The following is an 18,128-nucleotide window of genomic DNA, read 5'->3' as shown; positions in this document are numbered from 1 at the left end:
TATAATAGGGACTTCTGGTTAATAATACATTCAAAACATACTTCCCGTACTCGTCCGTACTCAATATTTAATGTTACTCGTATGGTTACTCGTATGTAAACAATGATTTATTAATTTCCCCATTACAGTCTGCTGACTTGTTGCGAACATAGATCATCCGCGCAACCGGTTGCTGTCTCATAATAATTGGTGTTTGCTCTAAATAACATGCCCAAATATAATCAGAGAATAATGGGCAAGACCGTAATTGCTCTATTTATGGACCAGATATTAAATGCCGTGAAATTTTACAGGTTCAAGGTTAAGACTAGGTAAGTTTTTTACTTGTGATTTTTACTCGATTCTGATTAAGATATCAACACTTTTTTTCATATTTCTTTTCAATTAAAAAATGATTATTATAACTTGGTGTTTTTTTTTTTGTAGAAATAAAATCTTACCTGACAGGAGCTCAACCCAAAGTAGTATTTTGCTTGTAAAACAAAATTTTCAACTTAGTCTTTTAAATTAGTTTTAATTATGCAAATATGTAATTGGCAGATGACAAAAATATATTAAAAAAAAACGAAAACTGTTATTTCTTTTTTTATTTTTCAGTTGTGTTCTCTAAAAACTAAAAACGTGTATAAGTTGTAACTAGTATATTTAAGTAGACAAACATAAAAATATATATATGTATAAAAAATCAAAATAATTCACTGACACACAATATATGATTAGCAATCATTATCTCAAATCAGGATGACATTTTTTTTAACAAAACATGCGCAAAAGTTGGTCACAGATCAGTAACTATTACGGGATAGGTTGTGCGAACAGTCTATAAGAAATCTAAATCTACCTTCCATATCCCGCTCCCTCTTTAAATCGCTCCATATCCTTTATCTTCCCCTGTCACTGATTAAATATCAAAACCTTATAACAAATATATTATAATACGATATAAATAGATCACATTACCCAAAACTGCTATATTCGGTGTTTCCAAAAAGAAAAAAAAAATTGTGAAAGTAGTACACTCCGTTTAAAATCTAAGTACAAAAATATATTTATTTGAAAATGACAAAATACAATCAACTTACTTTTATAAACATAAACGACATCAGTGTTTCTTGGAAACTGTGCTACAAATATAATACAGTTAATCTTTAAATGAAAACTGTGACATATAACAAAACAGTTAATATTTGTTCTAGTTTTTCATTGAAATATTTTTTGAAAACGATATACATTAAAACCACTTGTAATGTCTACATATTACTGTATTCTTGTTACGTTTTTTATAACCAGGAAACAAATTTCGGTATGTAAACGTTACGTTCAAAGTGTCCCTTTCAATGTTTGACCTAAACTTACACATTTTTTCTCCTAGGTCCGAGGCACGTCATCAACGATATTTCTAGATCCCCACAGCACAACCAACTGCTTAGGATTTTCGAAACATTTAGTTATTTTGACAATTCTATAACTACTTTGATTTATATACCTTATATTCTAAATAAACTAAAATTAACAGAAAAATTGTGTATATTTAGTAATAAAAAAAGAATACTTTACGTTAAACAGTACTAAAAAAGCAGTACGCCATAGACCTTCCATTTATGAACTGCAAACGACAGTTTCCAGCTCTTAACTACTGTTTATAGAGTTGCCATATTTATTTTTTATAATACCAAAAAATCTACATCTAAAATAATATGAATAAACAATAATTTTGTATTTCAAATTAACCCTTTCAGACCTCTTGTCCATCACAATGGATATAAACATGTGCACCTTTTACTTCTCAGTAAAGTAATGGTGGTTGCCTAGAGATTATTTCTGTTTGTTGCTGTAATGAATAAGGATGCAGAACTGGATAATTATTATGATATGCATACATTTTGTAAATTCAATTTGCATGTCAATTATGCATTTCACTGAAATTTTTATATTTTATGCACGATGCTCACTAGTTTGAAGAATGCATCGCATCTAGAAGGAGAAAGTGAAGATGAGGAACAGGATGAAATAAAAAGTAGAAAGCAGACTAATGAACAAGGGTGAAAAACTTTGAATATACTCTGTCTTATACTAAAACAATTGTAAATCAGCTAAAAGTTGAAGAAAAAGAAAACTGTCCAGAAAGTGGCAGATACGAAGTTAGGTTTCCCGAATAAAAAAAACACCTGTTAAACATTTTAACACTTCCAATACGAAAGTACCTCCAATTTAATATTTTTGTAGATATTTTCCTACTTGTTTCTTTGATGACATGCGAAAAAAACTAATATTCATGCTTTGCAACACGCAATCACATTCAAACCAACAAACAGGAGTGAAATAAGTTTCTAGGTTTGCATATTTTGATGGGCTATTTAGGTTTATCTAGGCTGAGAACGTACTGGAAGAGTCAATATAAAAATAACATAGTTTTGGAAACCATGTCAAGAAGGAGATTTTTCTACTGCGCAACAATTTACACAACAATCTATAATGACTACAAGGTATGAAAAACATCCTTTTATCCAAAAAGAGAGTTTAACAAGAAAGAAACGGGATTCAGTGAAGAATTAATTAATGATGAAAGAAGAGTTGTATTATGTCACTGGCAAGATAATAAACCAGTTGTAATAGGATAATAGATGGTATAGGCAAGCGCAAAGAAAATTAAGTTGAAAGGTGGAATAAAGTTAGAAAGAAATTTATCATAATTAAAAGGCCTAACGTTATAAAACTTTATAATACATTTATATAATAGGATTGAATATAAGAGAAATGGGAAATAAAAATATACCTTCAAAAGATATAATCGATCTACTTTACTTTAAACTAGCGATGGCAGACGTTCTTTTACAAATGAATCAGCTCCTCCATCAACAGCCAGAGGAATTCCATGTGAATATAGACCATTGACGGAAATTCAAATTGATTTATTCGATCGCTATCCTGAATACGGCGATCACAAGAATCAAGATGATCATCAAGAAGCTACAAGCTGTAAAAACACTGGCAGTAAAGGAAAAACTTATGTGATTTGCACTAAATATCATATTCATTTGTTTGTCAAAAGTCGCAAATGTAATAAGTTAGTAAATTGTCCATTGTAATGGACACTCATGTAAAGTGAAAAATTATACAAAATTTAGCAAGAAAAATGTTATTTCTTAGTTCACTAGACCAAAATTGGCTAGGAATATTTTTTTTGCTGATAAAAATAAATTAGGCCTGAAAAGGTTCAATTAAATTAATATTCTTAAATTTAAATTTAACCCGACTTAATTAATTGTATAAATTTCTAATACCTTAAATATCCAAAAACGTTTTAGGTAAAGAACCATCTAGTTAGATAATACGTACGGTCATAATTTCCTTTTTAATAAAAAGATGAAGTGAACCTTACTGTTTATGTCATAATCCCTTTCATTCCTTATAATCCTGACATTATGGCAACGCTGTGCGAAAATTGTAACGTTAAATTGGATGACATGCGTCGGATTTACTAGAAAATGATCAATACATGTGTTATATGTAGCGGGTAACAACATATAATTATCACAAGTAGTGCCTAGAGACTGGCTAGTGTGTGTGTTTTTGTAGTAGTAGATATATAAATAGACTGTTTTGTCGTCTAAATTAATGTCATGATAATAACCAATTGTTTGAACAGTTTTTTGTCATTCAGCTACTTCTATACAGCTTGCACGCTATGTATATTATCGAGGTTACATTTGTAGCTGCCAAAAATATGTGTTTTATAACTAAAATAATTACATAGAGTGGTCAAACAATCTCTTACATTCTGACTTATTAACTGTATCTTTGTTTTTTTGCAAATGTTCGTTAATATCCACAACTTCATAGCTATCATTACTTAAAATTATTTGCACAATTTATAACATTCAAGGCATAATTTAGGTCATCTATTTACCGTAGGACAGCTTGAGTTTCTAGTTTTATTACAATTATCCATTTCCTATATACTAATTTAAATATACCTTAAAAATAATTATTTTAAAAAATGTAACAAGAAATACATTTACTAACCAAATATAAATTCTACACTCAAATCAATTACTTTTAAATTTCATTGCATATTTTCAATATTTTCTTTTTTTTTTTAATTATTTGTCCCAATTTTAATATTTATTCCCTGTTTAGTTTTTAATTGAAAATATCACACAACTTTTATCACAGTAATGCATACTCCTTTCTAATAAGAACGGTGGCTTTTAATACATCATTATTTAATTTTAATGGTTTGAATACACTTAATATGAAAGAATTGTGGGAGATTTAATCTCCAATCGACTAAATTAAAGCTCAATGAATAACTACCGTGAGTCCGAAAACTTTTTATTGTGGCACTACTGATTTTTTTTCAAATATATTTCAGAATATAAACCATCAATTGTATCGTACTTTACACCTAAACCACATAAACTATCTTGTTTTATTTATTTAATTGAAAATAATAGATTAAAAAAAACGACTTTCTTCTGTTTTACGCAACAACCAGTTCGTGGTTTATATCAAAACATAATTTTTGAAAAAAAAATAGATGCCACAAAAAATTTAGAACGATAGGCTTTCCAAGCCTGTATTCTTACTTGTTTTGTTAAATGTTACTGTTTGCAATAATAAATATTAAATTTTGCCAATAAAATAAAAAAGAAATGCATTCCACTATTTCTTTTTGGTAACATCTTCTTCATCTGTTCTGGCAACTTTCAAAAAGACGTCTTCCAATGAAGCTTCACTAATTGCATAATCTTCAATCAAATGCGAATTATGTGTTTTGAGAGCTTCCGCTTCTTGGAAAATATCGCTCCATTTTTTATTTTCGTCTTTAATGTAAACATGGAGGAGACCCTGAAAATAAATCAATATAATTCGAGCCCAAACGCATATAAATTGGACCAAAACACCAATATGCAACACAATTTTATTTGTCTCAATTAATATTTATTTAACTATTAAATGGATACGATTAAGTTTATTTCGTACTATGCGGTTTTGTCAATTAATCAACAATATCTAATAACTACTTTTAGACGTCGCACAGAGTGGTGTTTTACATAAAAAGCTGGTCAAAACCAAAATTTCAAAAACTAGCATTTTAGATCCTGAGTCTTGTCCGAAAAGCAGGTAGTTATATGTGACGTTATCTGGCACCATCCCCTCCTCAAATAACCTAACCAAACAAATTTGACATCTACCACTTTTTAACACGTTTTGGCTGCGTTTAGTTTTCAGATTTTCCTACACTTTTTTGTACGATTTGTGATTTCTTTATTTTTATAATTCAAGTGATTTGTGTAATAGCGGCAGTTATGAATATGCCAGAGGGAAGTAAATATTCAATATTGTGCCATTTTTTTAAAACATTACTCTTCTAGAACTTCAATCAAAATTAATCCAATTTTTTGTATAATTTTCAATATAAATAAATGCTTTTCGTTACTCTCTACTAATCGATACTGCATAAAAGTTATTTCATAATAAAGAGTAGACTATTTACTTTCATAAACAGTTTTCAAAATTTTCACACGTTTTCACCAAATTTAATAAAAACAAAAATACTGTGAGAAGTACAAGCTAATGTATGAATTTGTTATTAAACACCATGCATCCAAATGTACAAAAATATTTGAAAAAAATAGCACCTTTTTTGGCCTGCACTTTGAATTTGAAATACCTTCAACCATCTGGCACTTCTGTTTATACCCGAAAGTAACCATTATCTCGATTACTTTTACCTTTCTTCAATTGTTTTTTTATTTTTCATTTAAATTATTTTTTTTCCATTTTTATTATCCTTTGAATTTGCATTAATTCCTATATTTATATATTATATATTAAATTTAAATTTTATACCTGAGAATCATTGAATTTCTACCTGGAATATTAATTAATTACATTATTGAGGTAAGTTTTATTAATGAAACCATGCGGAAGAGGTAGGTATTCAATGATTTTCAGGTATAAAATTTGAATATAATGTGCAACACTGCGCAACATCATAGTCATAGTCATCTTTATTGATCCTCCATCTTCCGTGTCGTTCCACTCATCTTTCCATGTTTCCATTTATCTTTCCATTTCTTCTTTTTTTATGGCTGTTGACAAATGCTCTCTTCTCTCATAGAGATGTATCCTTTCTACTACTAACACATGCAGAGGAACGCAACCCGTCATAGTCCACAAGGCCGCCGCAGATACAGTCCTCAAGGCGTATGCTACTCGTAACAGACTCGCTCTATCCACTCGTATCATGAGCCTTTTGTAGGTCGGTATCTCTACCGCCCAACTTCAGACTGGTACCACCCCACTTCAGACCTAGGTAAGCTTAAAAATGAAGAGTAAATATGCAGAAGATTTTACAAGAAAATTATAAATTTTGTTTAAAAAAAATATGTAAAAAGGAGATCCAAAGAAGACCAACAATTACAGAAAAATTGTGATACCGAATAGAACATATAAAATATTGTCGTATGATTTTAAAAAGCACTCTTGAGAACTACACAGAAAACAGATTAGACCAATATTAGCAAGACTTTAGAAAGTGAAGGTCGACCACAGATGCCATACACCTATTAACGCATTAACATAGCATAGATCTACACTTACTGTTTATAGATTCCCAACAGGCTTCTGACTCCGTAAACAGGCATCAATTGTTAGTAGAAATGAAAAACATGAGTGTACCAGGAAAAATAATTAGACTAATAAAATTGGCAATGGAAAACTCGGTAGAGGAGATAATAACAGGTGATGGTAAAACCGAAGATAACAGGGATACAAACAAGGATAAAACGAAGTTACTCTACACACAAGAGTAACATAGGTGACACGCAGACAATATATATTTCAGAAAGTAGAAAGATTCAAATATTCAGGGGTATTAGTTGATAGCTCAAATAACACATCACTAAAATAAATGAAAGAATAAGTGTAGGCAACAAAATGTACTAAAAATAGCAAAAATTACTAAATGAATAGGAACATCGTAAAAAATAGCAAAATTATGATACACAAAGCTGCAATTGGACCAATCATGACTTATGCAGCAGAAACAATATGCCTAACTAGCATAGATGAAGAAAAGTTAAGAATCCTAGACAGGATAAAAAACAGAAGACGGAGAATTCACACGGCTATTCAATAGCAAAATTAGAACTCAGGTAAATGGGGAAGACACCATTAGACACATAAAGGTGCAACGATTGAAATGATTTTCAAAGAAGAGGATAAGAAGAATTACTAAAGAAAATGTTAATATAGAAATCAACGACTATGACACCTACTAGAGTACCGAAATGTAGATGGGTCAGGTCAACGATGACTTTAAAAGGATGAATATAAATAACTAGAAAGAAAAATTAACGACAGAAAGGAATGGAATTCAATTACAAATTGAGCCAAAACACACACCAACCTGTGACGGAGAAGAATTGCTAACAGCGAAAATGCGGGTTGATCCCTCGCGGAAGCAGAGGAGCACTAGAACGTGCGGCTCATACTCCTGCATATATATCTAATATGTTTATGAAGTACAATAATTATAAAATAAACGAAAATAAAAAGTAATATCTGGAGCAGATTAATCGCAGTTGAAAAACGTATTAGATATTGTTGATTATTTGACAAAACCACAGTATCAAATAAGCCTAATCTTAAACGTGTAATGTATAATAGCTAAAGAATCTCTAATTCAGAAAAATAAAATTGTGTTGCATATTGGTTTTGGTATAATTCATATGTGCCTTGGCTTGTATATTCCCATATAAATTGAATAAAAACGTACTTCGTATTTTATTGGATGGAAATAAAGAAAAAACATAACTAAAAAAATTGGATTAAAATAAAAAAAAAAAAATAAAAATTTTGTGCTTTAATTTTGTCAAATTTGTCTACATCTGAAGGTAACCCGCCCTTAAATGTATCCATATGTTTCTTTTTTTATCCACGCATTATTGCCCATTTGTATGAAGGCATATTCAATTCAATTTTAGGGTAGTTATTTTCTCCACAGCATCTTGTACACATCCGGATTCTACTTCGGATTTCTGTCCTGGGAATCCGATCTCCAAATAGATAGGTCCAACATTCATCGTTCCATTGTATAAAGGGTACTTACGGTTTCTGCAGCAATTTTTCACTAGCAGTTTTTTTTATTATTATTTTTTTGAAGTTTGCTTGTTATATCGCTGTAAATAGCAGTTCTATGATTTTTTAGTATTATTAATATCATCTGAGATTAGAACTATGTCATCGGCAAATATCAGATTTCTTAGCATTTCGCCATTGATATTTAAGCCCAGTCGAATATATCTCTTTGCGTACAATTTCGAGTATTGTAATAAATAACTTGTATCAATATGAAATATTGTCTCCTTTCAATTTGAAATGTGTTGGTACCTTAGATAGATAGATTCAATGTGGTTTTTGGTCTATTCCACTGCGACCACTTGGTCAAATATGCTAATTTTAGCAAAAACTAAAGTAACTAAGGACCTCAAATAATTAAAACTGACCTAAATAAAACTCACAAAATAGCTGGACTAAGGTATTTCAAACAAACATTTACTTACTGAATGTTCATCTTTGATTTCACCGCGTTCATGATTTGTAAAATAGGATTTTAGATCTTCGATACTTTTAAATTTGTTACTTGTCGTGTACACTCCATCTACTTCGTCTACGTCATCCATCAGATTTATGCGCTGAGCTTGATTTGCTACAAGTTTTAATTTTAATGTAAATCCACCATATCTATTCTTTAACTCCACCAATGTTCCTTCTTCAACAAACGAACCTTTCTTCATTATTTTAAGCCTAAAAATAAATATATTAAGAGAATACGTGCATTAGAAAGTGTCTTGAACTTATTTTATGTGTTGATGAAACTGACTACACTCCAATTATTCTTCTTTTCTCAATGAAAGAAGTCTACAACAGTAATTTTATGTGAGCTATTAATAGTGAGAGGTAGGAATTTTTGTGTTGTATATTTCCGACAGTCAATCTTTCAAATTATTCCTAATCTGAGCGAACATAGTATAAAATAAGTACCTCAATCCATAATCCTCCGTAAAAGGAAAACTACTGGATTCTGAAAACCTAATATTTTGTTATAGAATGAATTTTAGGTAATCAGTGGACCTTTTTCGGTAATATCAGTAACACCATAGACTAGATTTAATCATTCCAATCACGGCATATATTTACGGTTTGAAAGAAAAAACATTGAACTTTTATATTGATAAGTCCATGGTTCTAAGTTGAGGTTTTTATACATTACTATCATCAATTGTCAACTACATATTCTTGTAAGTTTTTTTCTTTGATATTTTCTGTATATTTTTAAGCTTATTGATGTACTTTTAGATTGAACTGATGATGTATATGGATTCCATACACGAAACGTTTTCATTAAAGGACGTAGTAGCAAGATCCTTGTTTTCTTCTCTACTTATGTGATCGATAACCTTTCCCAAAAGTATCCTTGTGAACCTTTTATTTTAATTGACGGTCGTATGTATAGATACATACATATATATATATATATATATATATATATATATATATATATATATATATATATATATACTAATGTATATGTATATATATACTAAATGTAGTTAACTAAGATAGTTCTCGGATAACAGTTGGAGAATAAAAGAAAGAAGATCAGCTACTTCATCCTTTTATTGAAAACGTTTCGTGTATTAAATCTATACACATCATCGGTTTATCTACAAAGTTATTCGTTATTAGTACAAAGCGTTCAGTTGGAGTCAGTTTTGTAAAAGTTAGAAACGAGTTCAAATAACAGGCATGTTAAAAAAATTTAGTGTACGTAACAAAGCAAAAAACGTATATTCAATATGGATGAACAAACAAAGTTCCAAAGGTAGCAAAGATATAACTGTATAATAGCAATTATAATATTTTATACTTAACTTTAGGTAGCATTATTAAATCGGCTAGTTATAAGCAATAAGTGACAGAGCAAAATTACCGGCCAAGGCACGAGGCGAATACTTCAAAGGTTGTATCAGAAGAGATCTAAGACTTTTGATAGTTGATAAATTGTTCAGTTGATAAACAATTCTCCAGATTATTCGTAGAACATGAATAGAATAAGATATTCGAAAAACAATCAATAAAAAGAGAAAAAGCTTCTAAAAATTGTACAAAATCAAGCTAAAACTACAGTCCATCTAATTTACATACCGTTGCACGTCATTATCTACGTCAGAGATCGAAGTTGACATAGTTGCCAAAGTATAAAAAAATCCTGAATCCATTTTAAATCAAATAGGTCACATAATTATTGCAAAAGTGGATTATACAACAAAACAAATTAATATTTAATGTAAATAAATAGAAACAAAACAAGAGTTAAAGCCAAAATTTCACCTTCGTTCAATAACAGTTACAGTGTGTTCCAAACAAATGTTCTTCATAAAAACGCTTTATAATGCATTTATACAAATTAAATGAAACATATTATTGTGTATTTCTTTAAGTTAACATTAATAGAAATATTTAAATGTTATTTCTACGCGAATATAATAAACCATGTCTACTGACTGTAATGCCAGTGTACTCGGCAAAGTGATTCTAAAAAAGAACACACCTACCGCTTTGACGCCGATGACGTGCAACGGTATGTAAATTAGATGAAGTATATATAAGAATGGCATAAACAAATTAAAAGAATGTTTAAAGAAATCTGTTCCAGAAATGAATTAATGAAGCAATACTAGCAGAGGGAGGATAGCAAGGATACACAGAAAAGTACAGAAAAATGAATGTAAGAGAAATTGCAATAGGCGATAGAAAATACTTACTCGTCGCATAAAGCTTCGCATTCAGTCATACTATGAGATGTTAAAATGAATCCAATTTTGTTTCCACTATTAGCTTTCATGCCCTTAATCAGATCCCAACACTTCCTTCTCGTAGCCGGATCTACTCCGTTAGTGGGCTCGTCCAATAATACAAACTTACGGTTACCTATAAGGGATATTGCCAAGCTTAGTTTTCTTTTGTTACCTCCACTATAGTGACCACACGGGATATCCGCATATTGTTTTAAGTCTAAAAATATAAATCTTCAATCAAATATACTATTAATTATACATTTACTGATAATATAAAAATCTTATTAAACTGTTTATTCGGGCTGTTGGGCCGTTGTCTTCTGTTGAGATTTGAGAACAAATCTCAACAGAAGACAACGGCCCAACAGCCCGAATAAACAGTTTAATAAGTTAGACGATGGCCGTGAAAGCCTAACGCAATTTATCAATATAAAAATCGTTCTCAGAAAGTAAGAAAGAATTCAACTCAGAACTAAATTTAAACGAAGATTGGTTGTCAATAACGTTATGCATATTTGCAAATCTGTTACGAACAAAAAACTAAAAAGTATTCCAAGATTGCCTTTCCGAAGGCTAATTACAAAACCACCGCGAGATGACCTATTAATAGGCTACTAGTTAGAAGTCAGTCATACAATTCGTCACACTTGAGTATGATAACTACAAAAAGATGTTTCTAATGGATCTTTATGTATTTTTATACAACTTTATTAGAATGTGGAGATGGTATTGATTTCACTTATTCGGGTTTGGCGAAATTTATGTTTTTGCAGGTAGCCCATTATTGATGCTTATTATTTCCAAAGTCGGTTGAAAAAGTCGTTTATTTAATACGGAAACAATTTGTGCGAGTTATCAAATTTTGTTAAAATTATTTTTTTAGTATATTACTAAATTTTTTAGTATTTTATTTAGATGTAATTCGAATCTACACTGAAAACCAAGTCAATATTTTCCAATCACATAATAAATTCTCTATTTTTGTTTTATATTTGTTACAAAAAGACAGAAATTATTGAGAATATAAAGAAGTCGAAGTTGGTTGATTTTTTAAAAACAAATTAATATAAACTCACTTACCAAAAGCTTCCAAAAAATTATCAATCATTGCTTCATTGGTAACTCCTCGTAAGGCAGCCACAGTACTTAGTAGTTGTTTTCCAGTAAGTACATAGTTTAGCGAATCTGCCTGAGGACAGTAACCTAATGTCTCCAAATACTAAGAAAGAAAAGTGTACGATAAATTTAAAATCACTAAGAACACTTATAAGAAATCAAAAAAAATTTACTTGAGCCCTTTGTTTTAAAGGCTTTTAAAATGTATTAGTTAATAGAAAGATACACGATCAATGTTGTTTAAATTATACAAGGGTTAATTATCAATCTGGTAAGAATGGCCCGCGCATCAAAGCAGCATCAGGATTAAAGTCAAACAATTACTCTCCAGATGAAGAAAACAGCAGCGATTACGGTAGAAAATCAGAATCCAGGCGAGATGAGAATTTTTATTTAAAAAAATTGGGTAACAGAGTCGTTCGGATATAGGAAGCGATTCTTTGTAGACAATGAAGCCGACTTTACTTAGTAACAAAACGTATATATAACACACACTCATACACACTAATTAATCTTATATATCATTGGTGACATTGGCTGTGGACCAATGGCCCAAACCATAAAATAACAAAAACATCAAGAACAGAAGAAAAGGTAAGGTTTATCCTTTGTCGAAAGTATTATTAACACTTTTTCATTTTTGCTACAGATTCCCGTATCATTTTAATTAGCTTTCGCCTTTAATGGTCATTCTGTCAGTTCGATAGCTCAGCGGGCTCAGTGAGTATCTCCGAAGAGATCCGGTTGTGAGTAGTTGATATTTGGTTACACTCCGGAAATTTAGCAAACGCTGTAGCACAAAAACCAAAGAGGATAATCAGTTTTGAACTAGAAATTTGTAAGTGATTCGAATGGGATCCAGCTAGGGACTTAGCTTCGGTGTACAGATACGCTACATATACTTCTATTATCGTATTGTATACTTCGTATGCATTGTTTTCATATAATACATGGAAAAGCAATATTTAACCCTAACATCTTATATAATAATCTAATAGAAAATCATTTCCGATGTCATAATAATACGATACAAAAAAAGTAATTACCTCGCTTCCCGTAATGTCCAGAGGTTGCTTATTGTCCAATTCAATCTTAATTTCTCCATCATCAACCACTTCCTCTCTAGTAAGCATTTTAAAGGTTGTAGTTTTACCAGCACCATTTACACCTAATATACCCAAACAGTGACCGTGCTTTAGAGTGAAATTTATATTTTTAACTATCTGTTTTCCGGCATATAATTTCATTATTTTCTTGGCTCTTAAAGTATTGCATCCGTCACTATCTTCCATAACATAATTGTCATTTTTGGGGACTAATGCCGTATCTTTGTCTTTGAATGATTTCAAAATACGATTACATTGACGAATAACCATAGCTTTTAATTTCAGCATAAAATATGTATCTAGAATAATGTTTATCCCTAGATAAAAAACTCCGCATCCTATCATAAACATGTAATGTTCGTTGAATAAGTTAGCATAGCTCTTATAATTTTTACATTCGATTGAACTTTCTGAAAAAGAAAAAAGACTTGTTATATATTAGTTCCCATCCTAACATACAGGACGGTCCAGTGGCGGCCGGTCAGGGTCGGCAGTGCCGACCCACACCTTTATAGATATTATAGATTTTTTTAATATTTAATTTAATCAGTATTTCAATAATTAATTGTGGCAGGTAATCAGTTGATGTCATTTGTTTTTGTGAAATAAAAAAAAATATCTGTGAGAGTAAATTTTATTCATGGTTTTTAAAAGAATTCGACCAATTCGACCAAACTAAATTTTATTCATAGTTTTAAAAGAATTCGTCCAATCTGAGCGTTAAGTGATCCCTGCGTAGGACACTTTTCGAAATAATGATCCGATATCGGAGACATCCATCCGCCTGTGAATTCTTAAAAAGGCACGTTTTGGGTTTTCGGCAAGCCGATCCCAACCTTGGATTGTAAACCCAAGTAAACTTCCCAAACTTGTAAAAATCAACGGAATATTAGTTGATTAGCAACCAAACATACATTTCTTTCCATATGAACTTAATTACCAAGTACGGCATATTTAAATTTGCCGATGCTTCATTTGGATTGGTGATTGGTCGCGAACTGTACATTGCGAGCGCGGGATGAAATGTTATTTCGTATAAGAACGTAAGTAGTGAAGTGAAGTGATATTCAGTGCACGAACTAGCCTTTCTTTCTGTGATTTATTTTTATTTTCTAAAGTAATACTGTGATACGTTACGTCTGCCGTAAATAGTTAAAGGTTAAAGGGTTTTTTGACATATTAGAAGTTTTTTTTTTAAATTAAAGTGTAAACAAATTCAGGTAAATTAACCTAAAAAATGGAAGCTATGGGAGAAACTGTAAGTATTGATAAGTCTGATATTGTAAATTATATTTTGCAAAATGGGTTTTCATCTATTCCATACGAAGAACAAATTGTTATTAAAAACAATGGGCATCCTTTGCCTAAAATGTCCCGGCTTATAAATATTAGTGCGAGTAAGGGAAGTAATAGATCATTTTCAGATAATTGGTACAGCAAGTACTCACGGCTTACCGGGAGTGAAATAAAAAACAAACTTTTCTGCTGGCCTTGCATTTTATTTTCGACAAATAGGGGCAAACATCAAAATCTGTGGTGTGAATCTGGTAACGATAATTTAAAGGAATTATTTAGGGCTTTACGTAAACATGATAGTTCGAAAGATCATACATACAGCCAGATTAAATTAGATTTATTTGGAAAACAAAATATCTATGTTTCATTAGATAATGCCCAACGTGAAAATGCTATTAAACATAACGAAATTGTAAAAAATAATCACGCAGTTTTACGTCGTTTAATTGGTATTGTAATTTTTTTAAGTTGTCAGGAATTATCTTTTAGGGGACACGATGAATCGGAGCATTCGTTAAATCAAGGTAATTATAGAGAACTAATAAAAATGTTTAAGAAATTTAATTAATTCTCTCATTACCACCAACGTCTGCCTCAAATGAACGAGATTTCTCTTGCCTCAAAAGAATCAAAACGTATTGTCGAAATACCATGAAACAAGAGAGAATGTCAAGCTTGTCTCAAATGTCAATAGAAAAAAAACTTTTACAATCTCTCCAAAACTCTAATAAATTTTACGATGACGTTATAACCCATTTTGCTACTTCCAAACAACGTAGACTAGAGTTAATTTATAAACATGTTTAGGTTCTAAATTTATAGGAAAAAACAAAAAAAAACAAAAAACAAGAAAGCAAAAAATCTCCTATGATGATTGAAGTCTTTATTAGACGGTATACCTATCTGAGGAGACAAAAAATACCTTGCAGACCTTGTCTCTCAAGCCACGAGCCGCCACTGGGACGGTCAACAGTCAACAATATATATATATATATATATATATATATATATATATATATATATATATATATATATATATATATATATAAATATATATAAATATATATATATATATATATATATATATATATATATATATAAATATATATAAATATATATATATATATATATATATATATATATATATATAAATATATATATATATAAATATATATATAATATATATATATATATATATATATATATATATATATATATATATATATATATATATATATATATATATATATATATATATATATAATATATTTATGAAAACACTCTAGAATTTCCCACTACCAGAGGCGTCCGACAAGGAGACGCAATATCAACAAAGCTCTTTACTGCAACTCTAGAAAATATATTCAGCAAAATGAACTGTCAGAACAAAGGAATATCCATTGATGGAGAATATCTCAGTCACCTAAGATTTGCGGACGACATCGTTCTGATTGCTAATAATCCTGCAGAACTACAAGAACTTATAAGCGACCTAAATGCAGCTAGCGATGAAGTTGGCCTAATAATGAACTTGACAAAAATAAAAACCATGTACAACGAGCTAGAGTAATTCCAAGATGTAATAATAAACAACACTGCATTTGAGACAGTAGAAGAGTATGTATACCTGGGACAATTAATACATAAATCTGGCTCCTTACTTCCAGAAATCAACAGAAGAATGAAACTAGCTTGGACATCTTTTGGTAGAAATGCAGTTATATTCAAATCGAAGATGTCAATCCACCTGAAGAAAAAAGCATTCGACCAGTGTATACTACTAATTATGACATACGGCTGTGAAACTTAGACACTAAAGAAACAGACAATATCGAAACTCAGTCACTCAAAGGTCAATTGAGCGATGCATGCTAGGTATAACAAAGAGAGATCGAAAAAGAATAGAATGGATCAGACAGAAAACCAAGGCTATTGACGTAATCCATAGAATTAAATCTTTAAAATGGCAGCGGGCGGGACATTTAGCGAAAAGAACTGACAATAGGTGGTCCACTAGAATTACACTGTGATATCCAAGAGGCGTCAAGAGACCAAGAAAACGTCCAAATTTAAGATGGGACTATGAAATAAGGAAACAAGCCAGTACAACATGACACAGAAAAGCGAATTTTAGACAATCGTGGGCAGATATGAAGAATGAATATGTAAAGGAGGCTACACCATAATCGGTAGAATATGCTGAGAATGATGATATATTTTATATATATATATATATATATATATATATATATATATATATATATATATATATATATATATATATATATATATATATATATATATATATTATAAGTGGTTTCCCAAGTGTAGGTCATAACCACTAGGGGGTCGCGAAGTGTTTTCTAATAGTTTCCATTTAGTTTACTAAATAAATACTAGTTGCATGGCTATCTGGATTAGAGACTAAAAGATCTAGCCATAAGCACAATTTAATTTATTTTTAGGATAATCAATTTGTAAACAGCTACGATCAATGTAGATTTTTGATATTCGACTGAGTACAGTCCGTTTCTAACTACACTCTTCCCAGGTGTTTCCCCGAATGCACTGTTTTACTACGGGCATTTTTGTATATTTCTTTTTTTGTATTATTTTTACTTTCTAGTTTTTTATTTATTTATTGGAGTGATAGATTCATATGATTGAATAGAGTAACAATTGAGTGAATGAATACGTGAAATAAATAAGTGTAAGTGTATGGATATACCAAATATTGTAACGTCATACTTTAAGAACATTTAGATTTCCTTCATGTCATTTACCTGTCAGCTATAAATCAGGTTAGCAACTGGTTTGCTAATAAATTTAACTAAGTTACTCGATTCATTCATCAATTACCTGTGATACGGTTAGAAAAATATGTGCCTATTCTAACTGGATGTGAGCATAATCACATCTAGATAGTCGATTGAGATAACCAGTTGACAGTACTTAGTGTTTAACGTAAAGTTTATTCATAATCTTTATTTAAGTTAGCATTTGTTAATCAAAGTGAGTTAAACAATGGTAAGAAGATTAAGTGTAGATCGGATAGCCAAGCGGGCTGGGCGGCTGGCTTCTCCTTCGCTTCACTGCGAGAGATGTCAGTTCGATCCCCAGCTCGGTGACAGAAAACAAAAAGGCTAACGCAGCAGTTTAAAATTCTAAAATGAATCTGCGGCTTAGTCTAGAATATGCTGGTATCTGATCGGCCTATGGTGGAGCAGTACGGCAAGAGATAAGGGCTTGCGGCTTGGTGATACTCCTCCATAGATCCCCACCGGAAGGGCGTGTGCCGCCTAAATACCGGGTATATATATATATATATATATATATATATATATATATATATATATATATATATATATATATATATATATATAAGAAGATTAAGTGATAAAACAAAAATTAAAATTTTAATTTTAAGATTCAATAATAAATATCCTCGTGCAGAGGCAGTTGCCGAAGTCAGAAATTTAAAAGACATTATAAAAATTTAATTAATTTGTAAATATTATAAATCGCTTTTATGGGCGTCAGAAAATATTCAACTAACTATGCTAATAGATGCGTAACACTTATAAGATTTAAAACTTTTGCCTTTAATCACGACATCAATCAAAGTTCAATAATCAGTACATGAAAAGACATAAATGACATTATTAGAATTTAGTGCAAGAATTAAATGAAGATAAGGCGGATGGCAGATTAGAATTTTGCGCCGAAATAATGAAGAGAT

The 18,128-nt window shown here is 30.6% G+C and overlaps 1 protein-coding gene across 2 annotated transcripts in view; it reads right to left on the bottom strand.

Annotated features, from left to right (window-relative positions):
- Positions 1-572: 572 nt before the first annotated feature.
- Positions 573-18,128, bottom strand: part of LOC140434966 (phospholipid-transporting ATPase ABCA3-like) — a 117,508-nt gene continuing 99,952 nt past the window's right edge. For both annotated transcript variants that reach the window (XM_072523612.1, XM_072523613.1), the window contains 5 exons: positions 13,034-13,503; positions 11,952-12,090; positions 10,839-11,088; positions 8,574-8,817; positions 573-4,851 (listed from right to left, as the gene is read on the bottom strand). In XM_072523612.1, the coding sequence (XP_072379713.1) occupies positions 4,666-4,851; positions 8,574-8,817; positions 10,839-11,088; positions 11,952-12,090; positions 13,034-13,503 (1,289 nt within the window). In that variant the 3' untranslated portion in view covers positions 573-4,665. The remainder of the gene's footprint in view (positions 4,852-8,573; positions 8,818-10,838; positions 11,089-11,951; positions 12,091-13,033; positions 13,504-18,128) is intronic.

Source organism: Diabrotica undecimpunctata, chromosome 2, assembly GCF_040954645.1.
Source record: "Diabrotica undecimpunctata isolate CICGRU chromosome 2, icDiaUnde3, whole genome shotgun sequence".
NCBI classification, from domain to species: Eukaryota; Metazoa; Arthropoda; class Insecta; order Coleoptera; family Chrysomelidae; genus Diabrotica; species Diabrotica undecimpunctata.
Note: the sequence above shows the minus strand (reverse complement) of the source record. Positions and strands in the feature narration are given on the sequence as shown.